General features: G+C 48.3%; 1 protein-coding gene across 4 annotated transcripts in view; it reads right to left on the minus strand.

The window, feature by feature from the left end:
- Positions 1-962: 962 nt before the first annotated feature.
- XCR1 (X-C motif chemokine receptor 1) overlaps positions 963-16373 on the minus strand; it is a 38887-nt gene continuing 23476 nt past the window's right edge. For 2 of the 4 annotated variants that reach the window (XM_042929084.1, XM_042929083.1), the window contains 2 exons: positions 12029-12115; positions 963-5394 (listed from right to left, as the gene is read on the minus strand). In XM_042929084.1, coding sequence (XP_042785018.1) covers positions 4382-5377 — 996 coding nt within the window. In that variant the 5' untranslated portion in view covers positions 5378-5394; positions 12029-12115 and the 3' untranslated portion in view covers positions 963-4381. Of the gene's footprint in view, positions 5395-6725; positions 6787-12028; positions 12116-16373 lie in introns of those variants that run through there. The other 2 variants (XM_042929086.1, XM_042929085.1) reach the window with 2 other exon arrangements.

Below are 16373 nucleotides of genomic sequence, written 5' to 3' on the forward strand. Positions count from 1 at the left end.
AGAAGGACCACCAATTCCTTGGGACTAGAGTAATCCTATAGAAATCTTTCTCCAAATAAGAATGACCAGAGGCTGACCAACTTGAGAGTGGTGCTAATCCTTCTTTGCAATCTTACGCCCCCTAACATGGGCTTCCCTCTGCCTTCACACAGAGCAGGCCTGTACACACGTGGCCAGGAACATCCTGCAAGTCCACATGCCCCCTCTTATCCCCGGGCCCACCTCTAATCTTTGTAACCGCCCAGTTCTCCATGCCCATCCATTGCCCATATCTTCTCTCTAACCATGAGTGATGCTCACCTCTGATTTTCTGAAATGGTCGAAGTCAAGGAACCAGGCTTCCATTGTCCTCCTTTGGGCCCTCTGGCCACACTTTCTCTTGTGGAGGAGCTGGGAGTGTGTGTCTAGCAGGGTGGGGGTGGGGTGGGGGGCGGGGGCGGTTACAACCACCCACACCTAAAATCTGGGCTGGCCCCAAAGTGGAGAGCATAGTTCAGGATAATCCTTCTTCCCCTTCCCAAACTTCCCCCAAACCTGCAAAGTATCTCCCACCAAGTTTTCAGGATGCCCCAAATTCCCGGGAGGAAGCATAGCATTCCTTCTGATTAGAGAGGGCTGATCTCTGAAAAGTCCTTGTTCCAACACAGTGGGTCATGAAATAGGGGGGGGGGGGGGAAACCTTGGACTTGAAGACAGCCCAGGGGAGAGACAGGGACAGAAAACTCGAGAGCCACAGAGCACTCGAGACACATCGGCCTCCTGGATAATTTTGCCTAAGGCCTAAATGGAGCAAATTTCCCACCATCCTGACCCACACAAGGCTTGTTCCACACTCTATGCCCCATCCTCTTCCTGTATCCCTCCCTCCACCCTGAATCCTAACCCAGATCCCCCGCAAGCAGAGGACTTTTAGGAATCTTATATAAAGACCTAGGTAGGAATGAGGGGAACACAGCCAGGGATGAGTCCATACACGCTACTCTTTTATTTGTGCGTATGATACAATGATGCTTTCTGTCTTTATGAGATTATTACAGTCATAATTCCTATTTGGGGCTGAATCACTGGCAAAGCAAGTACTTTTACACACATGATCTCATGTGTATCTTCATTGTGTGAATAGAGTCTGTCTTTGTGCTTTTGGCATTTATACAGTTTTACAGATGAGGACGCGGAGAGTCTGGGAGGCCCATGGTCACAGTGATTCAGTAAAGGACCTTAGATTTGGGGTTTGGGTCCAAGGCTCACATCCCAAGGGCCTTCTCAGACAATCTACTTTGGGATCTGTTCTCCTGGATTTTCCAGACTCATGGGCCTCTTTGTCCCGTCACAGGGAGGCTTTACAAATGAAAGCTGTCAGGAGTTCAGCAAACCAGGCGGTGTGTGGGCTGATGGGCCATAGGGGAGAGTTCATGGGACGCCATTGGGCAGTGCCTGGTGTTGACCAGAAGGTATAATGTAAGCAAGTGTGGAAAGAAAAAACAGAAGTAGGAAAAAGCCAGAAAGATGGTCTCCTATTCACTTACTCAACCAACCACAAACATTGCCGGGCGTTGAGGGAGGTTCTAGATCGGCCACACGTGGCTTGTGCCCTTGAGGAACTTCCATTCTGGCTGGGGTCATCTGAGGTCTGGGGCTGCCCTGGGCTTGGAGTTCCTATTCAGAGACCAGCAAGGCTCCTCCCTTCCGGGTTTTGTCCAAGAGAGTGGGGTGGTGGGAATGCTGTGAAGACATCTTCCCTAGGAACTACCGTGGATTTTTTGTGTTCCCGGAGCAGCAGAAGGTCCGCAGCCCTGTGTCCAGGGCAACTTTTATTGACTCTCGTGGGACAGGCCCACAAGAGTGCAGCTGTGGTTCAGTGGGCGGAGGGAGGGGACAGCAGGAGGTTGTGGTCAACACAGTGTGTGGTCAAGGTGGCCACTAGTGTGCAGTGCTCTGGCTGATTTTTTTCAGCAGTGCTGCCTGTCGGGTCCTTTTCTGATAGGGCGTCTTCCCACTTAGCGAAGTGCTCTCAGGGGTACGGCTGAATGTGTCGGAAGAAATGCTTAGATGAACATCTTTGGAGGTGAAGGGATGGGATGGGTGAGGAGCAAACGAGGCGAGCCTCTGTAGTGACGACCCCCCTCCCAACCTGCCTTCCAGGAAGAGTGGCGTTAAGACCACACTGCGTTGGTTTTGGGGGTTGCGAGCTGGAATCGTCTCCCCTTCTCCTCCCAGGGCTCAGCCTGCCCTCTGAATAAAAGTCAAACAAAACTTTAGTAATATTAGTTTGAAGGGGGTGCTGAACGACTACCCAGATCAGAAGCCTGAAGGCTTAACTCTGAGCCACGACTACCTCATTGCCTCTTTCCTTTTGCTGTTTCTTCTGTCCGTGGTGAGTGATGTCCCCACCTATTGGCTGGCAAGTCCATGAGAGCTTTATCCCTTCATGAGGGTCTGAGACTCAATGCGTTTGATAACTGTGCAGAGGCGGGCTGCTGGTGAGACGGTCTGGCCCCTGCCTGACCGGACGGCTGTGCCGGCTGGTTTTGGAGGGGTTGGCTCTGCTCAGTCCTCGGTGACTGCCGGGTGAGACCGTCTGCAGGGCCAACGTGAGCACATCCTAAAATAAGCATAGTCAGAGTGCAATCTGGATGCTGAAAACCCGCAGCTAGATGGGAGACGTGTTGCATATCATAGCTCCAGCTCCTTTCACATGAGCTGGCCCCTGCATATTCGGCCCATGATTCTTTGCGGGAAGGAACGAATGGAGTAAGTGCCACCTTCTGCATGAAGCATTTACTTGCAGGATATAAAGATGACGAGATACCACTGCCTCCCTCCGAATGCCAAGAGCCCAGCTCCAAAGGTCCAGATAAGCAAACACCCACCTTGGCCAAGGCACCCAGGGTGAAGATTCCTGCAACACCTCCTGCTCTCAGGATGGATATTGAGCTGACCCTTCAGATTCATCACTGTCACCGGGAATGTTCTCCACCTGCCTGGTGGGTGGCACCCACTTTCCCTGGCCACGCCCGTTCCAAAACTGAGTCATCTTTGAGTCTTGTGCTTCCCCTCCCTCCACCCCCACGGCCCAGTCCTGCTGACTCTGCCTTTTCCCCATTCCCTCAGAGTCGTTCTTGCCCACAGTGGCTGCGTGTCCGTGGTTCCACCCCCAGATGACCTCGCTTCCTCAGCATCCTTCTGCGGTGCATCTCTTTCCCCACCCAGTGTGCTCTGAATGGACACCGGGGTGCTTCAAGACCCTCAGCGGCTCCTCATCTCTTGCAGATAGAGCCCCGACACCTCAGCGAGTCTTTCCGGGCCCCTGCAAGTTGGCACCAAGGAACTTTCCCAAGCTTCCTGCGGGCAGGACCCTGGTCTTCCGACCTGCTAGGCATGGGCCCTGGTGTTCCATCACTGTGTATGAGTGGGAGCAAAGAATGACAGGTGTCACTATTCTTCCAATGTATGTATTTTGGGGGGCCATGCCTGGGGGGCACGTGCCTCTTGCCCCAGGAAGCTAGTTTACAGATATTAACCTTTCTTCCCTAGTCTACACTCTCAGAGCACCACGCTTATTCGTCTCTGTGGCAATGGCTGTCACTTGACCTTGCTTTTTGGTTAGCAGCACACATGCCTGCCTCCTACACTGTCCCATAGCTTCACATCCCAAGGACGTACATGAAAGCCACCTTCTAACCTTTCCATACAACAAACCTGGTCCCGATCTGTGAACCTGATTTAGTTCTGGAGCGGGGCCTTTGGAAAAGCTCCCCAGGTGATTCTCACGTGCACCCCAGTTAGGTACATTCAGCTGTAACTCCTTGAATTCCAGAGTCTTCCACAGTCCCCAGAGTGGGACTTTGTGCACGGGAAGCACGGAATATATGCTTGTTGAATAAAGTAGCTACTAATAACAGCCCTCGGCTGGAGCTTAGAGAGCATGTGAAGCCTTCTCCTCTTCACCTCTGGCTACAGGTTCCATGACGTATTTGCACTTGGGTGGCCAGGCTTGGAGGCGTTTTACTTGGCTGGGGAAGACTGAAGGTCCAGTTTTAAGAATTAGGCCAGTAGCACCTGCTGGAAAGGACTGAGTCTCGGACCCTCATGAAGTCTTGGAAGATCCTCCTTTCTGGGACTCCTTCCAAGTCTCAGAGCCTTCTGAACGAAGCGATGTCTAAGCGAATGAATTAATAAAAGCAAGAGTGATGAAGTCAGAATTCAAGGCTTGTTTTTGTGGATGGCAGTATAACATTTCCAGCTGGGAGCCACTTTCTGCAGAAGGGGCGACAAGTGGGACCTGCTGGTGGAAAGGTACTGCTTTGGCCCCAACCCCATGGCCTTGGCATTCCCCACGGTGCCCTCCACGGTGCTCCTTCCTGCACCACCGAACTCCCTTTCAAAAGAAGGAGGCGCCCTCATAGTTGAAGGTGCCCAGGGTGTGAGGGGGGATGCTGGACGCCTGCTGCCGACAGAGCCAGAAGTGCCGGAGCAGACTTTTGAGATGCCTGCGGAACTTGACCCCGACAAAGACGTAGAGCACCGGGTTGAAGCAGCAGTGGGAGAAGGCGACGTTGCGGCAGATGAGCAAGGCGTAATCCAGCTGCTGGATGAACTCGCAGCTCTGGATGACCCTGAGTTTCAGCAGTGTCTGTAGAAACAGGATCAGGTTGTAGGGAGCCCAGCTGAGGAAGTACACCACCACGATGGTGAAGATGAGCCGGACCGTCCGGTGGTGCCGTTTGGACCGCGAGCGGAACAGGGTCCTGAGAATCTCCACGTAGCAGAACAGGATGATCCCGACGGAGAGCAGGAAGATGATGTTGTGCTGGTAGACCGAGGCTATGAACCATCTGACTTCCGAATAGTTGCAGTCCGGAGGAAACACCTTGTGGAAGATGGCATCGATGATTGAGGACAGGATGCTGGTCGCCCACACGGCCGCGGTCACCAGCACGCGGCACTGGAGGGTGTGGACGCGCATGGACGAGAGGGGCCTCACCACCGACACGTAGCGGTGGATGGTCATGATGGTCAAGAAGAAGATGCTGCTGTAGAGGCTGATGGAGAAGATCATGTTGAGGAGCTTGCAGAGGAAGTCCCCCAGCACCCAGCCCCAGTGGTACCCCAGGATCCACACCGGCAACAAGCAGGAGAAGGCCACGTCTGAGAGGCACAGGTTGAGGATAAAGACGTTGGTGAGGGACTCCAGGCTCTCGAACTTCACCAGGACCCACAACACCAGGCTGTTGCCCACCAGGCTGAGGAGAAACACCAGGAAGTACAGGATGGTGGTGCTGAGGGTGGCAAAGGCGAAGTTCTTGCTCTCACACAGAAAGCTCTGATCGTCATAGTCAAAAGGAGTGGTGGACTCTGGGATGCCTGAGGGCTCCATCTAGACATGGAGAGCATCTGAAATGAAAGAGATGGGGAGTTTCAAGCCACACGGTTAGGCGAGGATCGATAGGACCCACGTTATAAGAAAGTGTGGTCCAGGGGCGCCTGGGTGGCTCAGTCAATTGAGCCTCTGACTTCAGCTCGGGTGATGATCTCCTGGTTCACGAGTTTGAGCCCCACGTCGGGCTCTGTGCTGACAGCTCGGAGCCTGGAGCCTGCTTCGGATTCTGTGTCTCCCTCTCTCTCTGCTCCTCCCCCCCTCATGCTCTGTCTCTCTCTCTCTCTCTCTCTCAAAAATAAATAAAACATAAAAAAGAAAAAGTGTGGTCCATGGTCCAGCCGCCCGTCATGAACTATTTGTAATGAGACTAAGAACTTTTGCCGAAACATGAAGCCACTAAGCAAACTGGATAGTTTGGTGGGCATTTTTTTTCTTAGCCAGGCTCTCTTGATGGGGGAAGTGGTGCATTCATTCACGTTCATTTACTCTGTCACAAGCCCACTTTCTCTTGAAGCCTGGCATTGGAGTAGCACTAAGCTAGACCAGTCTCCCAGTACGTGTATGAGAAAGAGCAGCGGAACCAGATTCAAATTTGGGCCCCATTACTGTATTTCTGGGCAAGCTGTCTAACCTTCCTGACCCTAAGGTCCTCATCTATAAAACAGGGCTAAGGATCCCCACATTGTTCCTTCGTCTATTTACCAAGTGTCTAAGTGAGCATTGACTCTGCCTGCCTGCCTTCCTCACTCTGTCTCTCCCCCTATCCCTCCCTCCCTCCCTCCCTCTCTCCCTCTTTCTTTCTTTCTTTCTTTCTTTCTTTCTTTCTTTCTTTCTTCCCCCTCCTCTCCTTCCTTCCATAAATCCTGACGGCAGGATTGTTTCAGGAAGCTTGCTTTCTCTTGGAACAGGTCCAAAAAGAAAGGAGCAAACATCTCCCATGTGAACTCAGGTAGGAAATAATCTCAAGACTACGATGAACACTGAGACTCTGGGAGACCAAATCGTCACTAACACAGATGTTCTGTGGAAGAAATATATGCAGAGTGACCTCCGAGGACCAAAGGAGCCATGAGGCAAAAAAAAAAAAAAAAAAAAAAAAAGCTGACTGGTCCAATTTGCCAAGAAATGGTTTAGTAAAGGATCTTATGGATAGAAGTCTGTCTTGGATGGCTGCGAGTCAAATAGATCTCTGCACCCCATCTCCCATAAGACCTGATCTTATAGCCCTAGAGGCTGGGGAGTACATCCTGGGAGACTCTCAGGAGGAAATGTTTGAGAGTAGCTGTGTGTCACAGTCTTGTCTCCAGAGCAGGTCAAGGCCGCCATGCCCCAAGTGTGTACTTACGGGTTCTTTATCATGCCCGTGGTTGGACCAAAAAAGAAAGAATGGTGGTGGTGGGGGTGTGTGGGGGGGGGCTTGGGGGGGGGGGGGACTGTGCTCAAGAAGGCTCCAGGTCACGGAGTGGTCACCGTGGTGGCTTTGTCCAAGATGGCGGCGTCAGGCTGGCGGACGCGGAGGATTAACTCTCAGAGCAGAAAGCCGCCTCACGCAGGAGTCTGGTTTACAGAACTTCCTACAGAGGCAAACAAGCGGAAGCAACCTAAGTATCCGGTAGGAGGGAAGTCGCTAAGAAAACCGCACGGAGTCACGTTGATTCAATCCTCGGCGCTGGTGAGGTTTTGGAAACGGGGAGACTAGAAGGCCGAGGAGAGGAAAGGGAACGTGACGGAAGCGCCAGAACTCTCGTTGAAAGAGGTGAGTGAAGCTTTGGGGAGGAAGACGGGAGACTTGGTGAAGCGGCTGCCTGCGCCACGTAGGGGCCCCCTCGTCACCTACTAGGTGCCAGGCACCGCGCTGTCACAGGCTACTCGTCTGCTCCCTCCGTGCCGTGACTGTCTGCAAGGCCGTCAGAGACACTGAGGCTCCGACTGGTGAAATGGCCTTCCCAGTGTTAATAGAGCCAGGGAGCAGGGAGGAGGGCCAAGCCGGGAGCCAGACCTAGGCTCTCCTGCCTTGTATTTGGAGAAGGAGAATTGGAAAGGTAGCCCAAGTGTCTCACTTACCTAGTTAGGGGCGGGAGGAATAACAAAGGGGGTCTCCAACGTGTCCTATTTTTTTTTTTTTTTTTTATAGATGTCAACACTGATATGACACAGATGTTGGAATTGTCTGACAAAGACTTTTTTTTTTTTTTTTTTTAACGTTTATTTATTTTTGAGACAGAGAGAGACAGAGCATGAACGGGGGAGGGGCAGAGAGAGAGGGAGACACAGAATCGGAAGCAGGCTCCAGGCTCTGAGCCATCAGCCCAGAGCCCGACACGGGGCTCGAACTCACAGACTGTGAGATCGTGACCTGAGCGAAGTCGGACGCTTAACCGACTGAGCCACCCAGGCGCCCCGAACGTGTCCTATTTTTAATACTGTTTTCTTACGGATTTTAAGAGCACTTCTTAGTCTTGTCAACCCATGGTGCCTTTTCTTTTTCGCTTTTGCTTTGAAGTTTATTTATTTAGGGGGGCCTGGGTGACTCAGTGGGTTGATTGTCTGACGTCAGCTCAGGTCGCGATCTCGTGGGTTGTGAGTTTGAGCCCCACGTCAGTCTCTGTGCTGGCAGCTCAGAGCCCGCTTCGGATCCTGCGTCCCCCCTCTCTCTCTGCCCCTTCCCAGCTTGTGCTCTCTGACACATAAATAAACACTAAAAGTAGAAAAATAAAGTTTATTTATTTTGAGAGAGAGAAAGAGAAAGAGAGAGAGGGAGAGAGAGAATCCCAAGCAGGCTCCACCCTGTCAGTGCAGAGCCCGATGTGGGGCTCAGTCTCACGAATGGTGAGATCACGACCTGGACCGAAATCGAGAGTTGGAAGCCTAACCAACAGAGCCACCCAGGCGCCCCAACCCACTGTGCTTTTTAGCTTTTCATTCTGTCCGGGTCTTTGCATTTTTTTGACATTTAGAAAGTAGGAGCTTACATCTGATTCAATACAACAGTACCTGATGACCTGTGACATAAGGCAGACCCTGTGACAGATGCTGGATTCTTGGGTGGAAACACGACTAATAAATAGTCTCTGTCTGCAAGAGGCTTCTAGTTCAGAATGACATTAGAAATCGTACAAAGGTCTGGGACCTCCTGTCGTGTGACTAGTTGGACGTGCAGGTAGTTTGGGACGGGAGCCTTGTACGCACCCCTTACGTCGTATAGGGGATCCCCAAGTCTGCTGCTTGGCTCTTGTCTTCCCCTGACCCAGTCCCAGTGGAGGCCGACCCATCTTCTTAACATCAGCGCCCCAGCTGCATGGTTGGAAATTTCTCAAAATGAAATGGCTTCTCCCGACAAAGGACGCAGGTACCTTGTCCCTCTTTTAATTTAGTAAACACAAGTGGCTTTACACACTCTCGGTGTTGTCACATCTCTTGTGACCACCGAAGAAAGCACCGGAGAGATGGGGTGGCTTCCTGCGCTGATGATTTGCGTGGAATCACCGGAGCAGAATAGTCACACGTCTCTCCTTGTAGTGGAGTTCGCATTTTCTGCTCAACTCTCCGGAATAAAAGAAGTCCTCGGGCTGGTCTGGGATGACAGGAAGCCGGTGACCAAAGTACTCGATGTCGATATCTCCCGCCTCACCTAGTCTTTTCCTGGTCTGTGGTCCTGAGTAGTGCAGCTTGAGTGGGTTGGTAAGAGAACTTTCCAGTTCCTGTTCTGCCGGGTTACCAAGTACTGAATTATTTGCTATGGAGAAAATAACGCTAAGGGGGTTTCACTTCTCGGTAAAGGCTGAGTAAGCTCCGGTGAACTAGGTACAAACCCTGGAACAAAAACGAAAACCGAACCCAGAAACCTGCCTGCGGGCACTGCTGAGCTACCAAAAGATGGTAAATATTGGAAGGGACTGGGCATCTGAAAAAGGAGAACGGCTGAATGGTGGGAGTCCTACTTTTATGGCTCTGGCCTCGGGGCAGGACCCGGTCATGAGGGGCAGCTGAAATTCCAGTAGCAAAGTCACCATTTTTTGGTCTTGAAAAACCGGAGGGCTGAGTTTAGGACAACCGCAGCCACTGGAGAGGAGGTGAGGGGACATCACAGAGAGGCTGTCCTCACTCTCTAGCTGACCTCTGAACCAGGAATGTCCCCTGGGAAAACCGGAGGCACCGAACTGAAATGGACTGACTGCCCACGTCGGGGGAGGCCGAGTTTAGAATGTGAGCCGGCCACGTTGATTACGTGCGGAAACCAACAACATATAAAACAATCAAAACGTTTCAGAAGAATGAAACAGAATCCGGTCTGCACAGCATAACGTCCACGATGATGAGGCTACAATACCACCTGTGCAGCATAGGGAGCAAAAGCAGAACGTGGCCCCTCCTCAAAAACATGGCGCCTCGGTGGCTCAGTCGGTTGAGCATTTGACTTCAGCTCAGGTCATGATCTCGCGGTTTGTGGGTTCAAACCCCGCATCAGGCTCGCTGCTGTCAGCGTAGAGCCCGCTTCGGATCCTCTGTCCCCCTCTCTGTGTCCCTCCCCTGTTTGCGCTCTCCCCAAAAGAAAATAAATGTATAAAAAAAAGATAAGAAACTGACCCTGAGATGCCCCAGATATTAGAATCTACAGATATGCATGGGAATGCAACTCTTTTCACTGTGCCCCAGACTACAGGGAAATATATCCCTAATGAATGGACAGGTAAATCCCAGCAGAGAAGGAGAAAAAAAAAAATCTATGAAAGAACCAAAAGGAAGTAGAAACCAATAACCATAAGATATCTGGAAGAGCCAAAATAATTTGGAAGTAAAACAACATACTTCTTTTTTTTTAAATTGTTTTAATGTTTTTATTTATTTTTGAGATAAGGAGACGGGGCAGGGGGAGGGAAGAGAGAGAGAGGGAGACACAGGATGCGAAGCAGGCTCCAGGCTTTGAGCTGTCAGCACAGAGGCTGACGTGCGGCTCAAACTCATGAACCGTGAGATCATGACCTGAGCTGAAGTCAGACGCTTAAAGGACGGAGACACCCAGGTGCCCCCTAAAGCAATATGCTTCTAAAGAGTCTGAGTCAAAGAAGAATTCACAGGCAAACTGTGAAATATTTGGAACTGAATAATAAGAATAAATGGCACATGTTAAAACTCATGGCACACAACTGAAGCATACTTGGAGACAAATTTATACCTTTCAAAGCTTAGGGTAGAAAGAAAAGAGGCTTAAAATTAAGGCTCTGAAATCAATGATTCAGAAGCGGGGCGGAAAAAAAGAGCAAATTAAAACCCAAAGAAAGTAGAAGAAAGGAAATAAAGATAAAAGAAGAAATAAAGAAATAGAGAGTAAGAAGAGAGAAAATGTGCAAAACCAAAGGTGGTTGCTTGAAAATTTTTTTTTGAAATATAATAAAATTCTAGCTACATTGAGAGCAGAAAGAAAGAGGACACAAATTCTGAATAGCAGATTTGAAAGAATGGTTATTGCTGCAGATTATTGCTGTACAGACAGATCTTACCAACTTTAAATGACTAACAAAGAAAAAAAAACAAAAAGAATAAATGACAAAGAACTATTATGATCAATTTTATGCCAGATTCAACAAGTTACATAAAATGGACACATTTCTTTAAAAATTCCACCTACCAAAGCTGGCATGAAGTGATACGGCAAATCTGAAAAGTCCTACCTTTATGAGACAAAGTTCATTAACTATTAAAAAAAAAAACCTTCCCAGAAAGAAAACTCCAGAACTACATGATTTTTTCTCATACGTTCTGTCAAACATTTAAGGAAGAGATAACACCAATCCTAGACAAACGACCTGAGTGAGATACAGGATGGAATATCGCTCAGATCGTTTCATGAGGCCACCGTCACCCTGATACCAAAACCAGACAAAACCAGCACAATAAAAAAAACTACAGACCCATATCCCTCATGAACGCAGACACAAAAATCCTTATCCAAGTATTAGCACATCAAATCGGCAATAATTTAAAAGGACGATACGTCGTGACCAAGCGGTGTTTACCCCAGAAATATGAGAATGGCTTAATGTTTGAAGAACCAAGCCATTTAAATCCTTGCATTAACAGAATAAAGACAAAGACCACATGACACTGTTTGATCAACGCAGAAAAGTATTTGACAAAGCTCAATACCCACTCATGATGCCAACTCTCACCAAATCAGAAATTAAAGGGGTATTGGACGTCTATAAAAGCGATTCCACTTTTCTGTTGGTTATTCATTCATTTACTCAAAAGCTTCTGGGCTGGGCTTGGGAGGTCTTGGGGACACAAGGGAGAATGACACCAAGTAACTCTCCGAATTCCTTTCTAGGAGCCCGATTCCCTTTTGCCTGTCACTGCTCTCCCTCCCTGTCTCTGCTTGCCCACCTCAGCTCCAAGAGAGCAAATGTAGCTTTTCCTGTCCGCCATATAACCTGGATCGAGAAACCCAGATTTAAATTATCCAACGACTAATAATAACAATGCCTGACCTTAGCGATGCAGATTTGGGGGAATCCCCATGAGGGCTTGGGACTCTCCATATTTACCAGCTCTCCAGTTGGTTCTGATGCCCACAGGGAGTTGAAGAACCCATGGTACAAGCTATTAACATTAGAGGAAAACACAAGTTACACACATAAAGGAACTCACCTATATCTACACCTCCTGTGTGTCTTGAGGCAGAAATGATGTTTCCCTGTTGCACGTTGTGCTCCAAGAAACTGAAACAGCCAGAAGCTAGAGGAAGGTCGGAGAAAACTGTAGTACGCTGTCTCAGAGGGAGACAGGGAGCCTTGACTAATCCCTCCTCTCCCACCTCCTGGCTTCCCGCTTGACCCACCCCCAACTTCCCTATCCCCACCCAAGACCTCACGTCACAACCTGGCCCCATCACTGGTCACCCAGCGTGTCTCCAAAGGCAGGTGGGGTCGACAATGCAGGAGTCACCTGAGCCCCCGGATCCCACTGAGAATAGAGTCAGGTAATTTTGGAGTGGGAAGGGATCCTAAAGGGTACGTTTTTAAAAAGCTGCATTTGTATGTTAGCTGAAATTACATTTTATTAATGTACCAGTTACGTATGATGACGACGATGATGATTTTAAGTTGAGGTGAAATTCACGTAACATAAGATTTGCCATTTTATTTTATTTTATTTTAATTTTTTTTTAACGTTTATTTATTTTTGAGGCAGAGAGAGACAGAGCATGAACAGGGGAGGAGCAGAGAGAGGGAGACACAGAATCTGAAACAGGCTCCAGGCTCTGGGCTGTCAGCACAGAGCCCGACGCGGGGCTCGAACTCACAGACCGTGAGATCATGACCTGAGCCGAAGTCGGACGCTTAACCGACCAAGCCACCCAGGCGCCCCAAGATTTGCCATTTTAAATGGCAGGATTCAGTCGTTTCCGGCATATTTCACAATATTTATGAGCCATCATTGCTCTCCAATTCGGGAACATTTTCAGTGCCCTCAAAAGAAATCTCACACTTGTTAGAGGTCAGTCCGGTTCCCCATGTCTCTCCATCCCCTGGCAAACCACTGATCTACTTTCTGTCTTTATGGTTTTGTCTGTTCTGGACGTTTTGTCTAAGTGGAATCATACAATATGTGACCTTTGGTGACTGACCTCTTCCACTTAGTATAATGTTTTGAAGGTTCATCCACATCGTGGCATGTATCACTACTTCACTCAATTTCATGGTTGAATACTATCCCCTTGTGTGGATAAACCACATTTCCTTGGCCCATCCATCAGCTGGAGGACATTTGGGTTGTTTCCACTTTTTGGCTATGATGAACAATGTCGCTCTGAACAGTCACGCACAGGTTTTTTGCGTGGACATATATTTTCAGCTCTCTCGGGTTTCTACCCAAGAGTGGAATTGATGGGTTGTAGGGTGACTCCTATGTTTAACTTTTTGAGGACCTGCCGGCCTGTTTTCCACAGAGCTGCACCATTTTACTGTCCCACCAGTAATGCGTGAGGGTACCAGTTTCTCCATATCTTCACCGACACTGGCGAGTTTTCTATTTTTTAATTATACGGTATGACATGGTAGCTCACTATGATTTTGATTTATGTTTCCGAAATGGGTAACAAGGTTAAGTATCTTTTCGTGAGCTCATTGGTCAGGTGGGTGTCTCGTCGAGAAGTATCCATTCAGAACTTTTGCCTTTTGGGGGGCGCCTGGGTGGCTCAGTCAGTTGAACATTCGACTGCGGCTCAGGTCATGATCTCGCAGTTCGTGAGTTCGAGCCCTGTGTCTGGCTGTGTGCTGACAGCTCAGAGCCCGCAGCCTGCTTCGGATTCTCTGTCTGTGTCTCTCTCTGCCCCTCCCCTGCTTGTGTGTGCACTCTCTTTCTTTCTATCTCTGTCAAAAATAAATAAATAAACATTAAAAAACAGGACCTTTGCCTTAAAAAAATATTTATTTATTTTGAGAGAGAAAGCGTGGACATGCGTGAGTGGGGAAGGGCAGAGAGAGAGAGAGAGAGAGAGAGAGAGAGAGAGGGAGAGAGAGAATCCTAAGCAGGCTCCATGCTGGCAGCACAGAGCCTGACTCCGGGCTCGATCCCATGAACCGTGAGATCATGACCTGAGCCGAAACCAAGAGTCGGACACTTAACCAACTGAGCCCCCAGGTGCCCTCGAACCTTTGTATTTTAAAAGGATAATACATCATGACCAAGTGGTGTTTATCCCAGAAATATGAGAATGGTTTTAAAATTTGGGTTATTTGGCTTTTAATTATTAAATTGCAAGCATTATTTAAATATTCTGGATACTAGAGTCTTATCAGATATATGATTTGCAAATAACTTTTCCCATTTTGTGAGTACTTTTTAAATGTGTTGATAGTGTCCTTTGACACACGAAAGTTTTTAATTTTGATGAAACCAAATTTACGTATACATTTTTTATTCTTGCGATCAATTATATTAGGTTAATACTGGCTTCCCAGAATGAGTTAAGAATATTCCTTCTGCTTCTAACTTCTGAATGAGATGTAGAGAATTGATACAATTTCTTCTCTAAAGGTTTGGTAGAATTCACCCATGGACCCATCTGGGCCTGGGGATTTCTGTTTTGGAAAGTTATTAATTATGGATTCAGTTTCTTATTAGATATAAACCTGTTCACGTTGTCTGTTTCTTCTTGTGTGAGGTTTGACAGATTGTGTGTTTGAAGGAATTGGTCCGTAGGTTATCAAATTTGTGGGCCTAGTATTGTTCCGAATATTCCCCTAGTTTTCTTTTCATGTTGATGGAGTTTGTAGTGATGTCTCATCTTTCATTTCTGGGATTAGTAATTTGAATCCTCTATCTTTTTCTTAGTCTGATTAGAAGCTTATTGATTTTGTCAAATGTTTAAAGAACCAGCTTTAGTTTTGTTGAGTTTCTCTCCAAAAATGGGATCACATTTATCCTTTTTCCTTTAAACAAAATGCCATGAACATCTTTCCAAGCCTATTTTACTCTTTTTAGCTGCTGCACTGTGGTGTCATACTTTACGTATTTCCCTGTCCAAAGAAACAGGAGAGGTGTCCAAATGGACACCCAATTTGCTTCCAAATTTTCAAATGACCACAGTGATACAGGGAACATCAGTGTGTGTGTGTGTGTGTGTGTGTGTGTGTGTGTGTGTGTGTGATTGTTCTTTGCCAAGGTAGGTAACGATTGCGAGGGCTCGGAAGTGTTCAACAAGTGTTTATTCCTTAAACATGAAGACACAATTTGAAACTCAGGTTTTCGCATTTCCTCATGTTTGATTTCAGTGTGAAAAAGAACCCGTGGTCACGCCTTAAACACAAAGTCCTGAAACACTGGTCAGGCTGGACAAAGGTGGAACTGAGTTCCAGCCTCATGCAGATTCGACATGCAGAAGGGGAAGTCCAGTCGTAAGTACAGCACCATGCAGATGGGGGCCTGGTAACCACAGTTCGGGTCCGGACCCACGCGTGGGGAAGTGGGATTCAGGGCAGAGACTAGCTAGCACCAGAGGCATCAACATCGAGTGGGACAGGAATTAATTGCTGTAATAGGCACTGCTGATTCTAGATCTCCTGGGTCTCACAGCCTCATTGGACTGTATGGCTCTGTCTGAGCCCATCGACACGAGACCAGCCACGAGCAGGTGTACGTCAAGGGTCTTGCAGCTTCGGGAGTCCTTGGAGAGATACACATTGGCCTCACTGGGTGGCCCGTTCCCAGGGGACATCTTCAGTCATGGAAGTGAGGAGTCCCAGAGACCAAGGATCTCACGGAGGGGTTACAAGGGAAGAACACCACAGTCTGTGGATGACCACACAAGACACCGCTTCAGGCACCTCATCATCAACTGACGTAGGCTTCGGGGACGGGATGGACAAGCGCCAAGGTTCTGTCAGTGGGGAGCGCGTGCTAGGGCCATCATAATCGGGACTTCGAGGTTAACATGCTTTTATTTGAAACTTAGGCTGGAGAGCTTGGGGTCTCTCTAGTTGTGCCAGAGTCTAGGGCAGAGTTAGATCTACAGGAGGAAATTAAATCATCTTAGCTCCAAGGGTTACAGGAAAGCATGACTCCATGGGGGTCACAGGGAGTCACTGTACACTAGGTCCTCAAATATTATTTTTATTATATTATTATTATTGAATGGGTAATGGAGTCACAGGGGTCCATGTAGATCATAGATCAAAATCAAAGATACACATTGAAAGAAGAAAACAGGAATTCACAATTCCGTATCAATAATAAGTAAATCGGTGAGCGGGTAGGGCTCTGCTTGAGGGGAAAAGCCAGTAGGTAAATGTGGAGGCAGATCTGGGGTTGGAAAATTGCTGTGCAACCATCACAGAGAAGAACAAGAACCTCCAACAGGTGCTAACTCTCGGGGCGGGGATTTTTGATGAGGGGCAGTATATTTGCATGGTTCTTTTTTTAAATAATGTTATTTTTTTTTAATGTTTATTTATTTAATTTTGAGAGAGAGAGAGAGAGAGAGTGCAGAAGC

The sequence above is a fragment of the Panthera leo genome, chromosome A2 (genome assembly GCF_018350215.1).
Source record: "Panthera leo isolate Ple1 chromosome A2, P.leo_Ple1_pat1.1, whole genome shotgun sequence".
NCBI lineage: Eukaryota > Metazoa > Chordata > Mammalia > Carnivora > Felidae > Panthera > Panthera leo.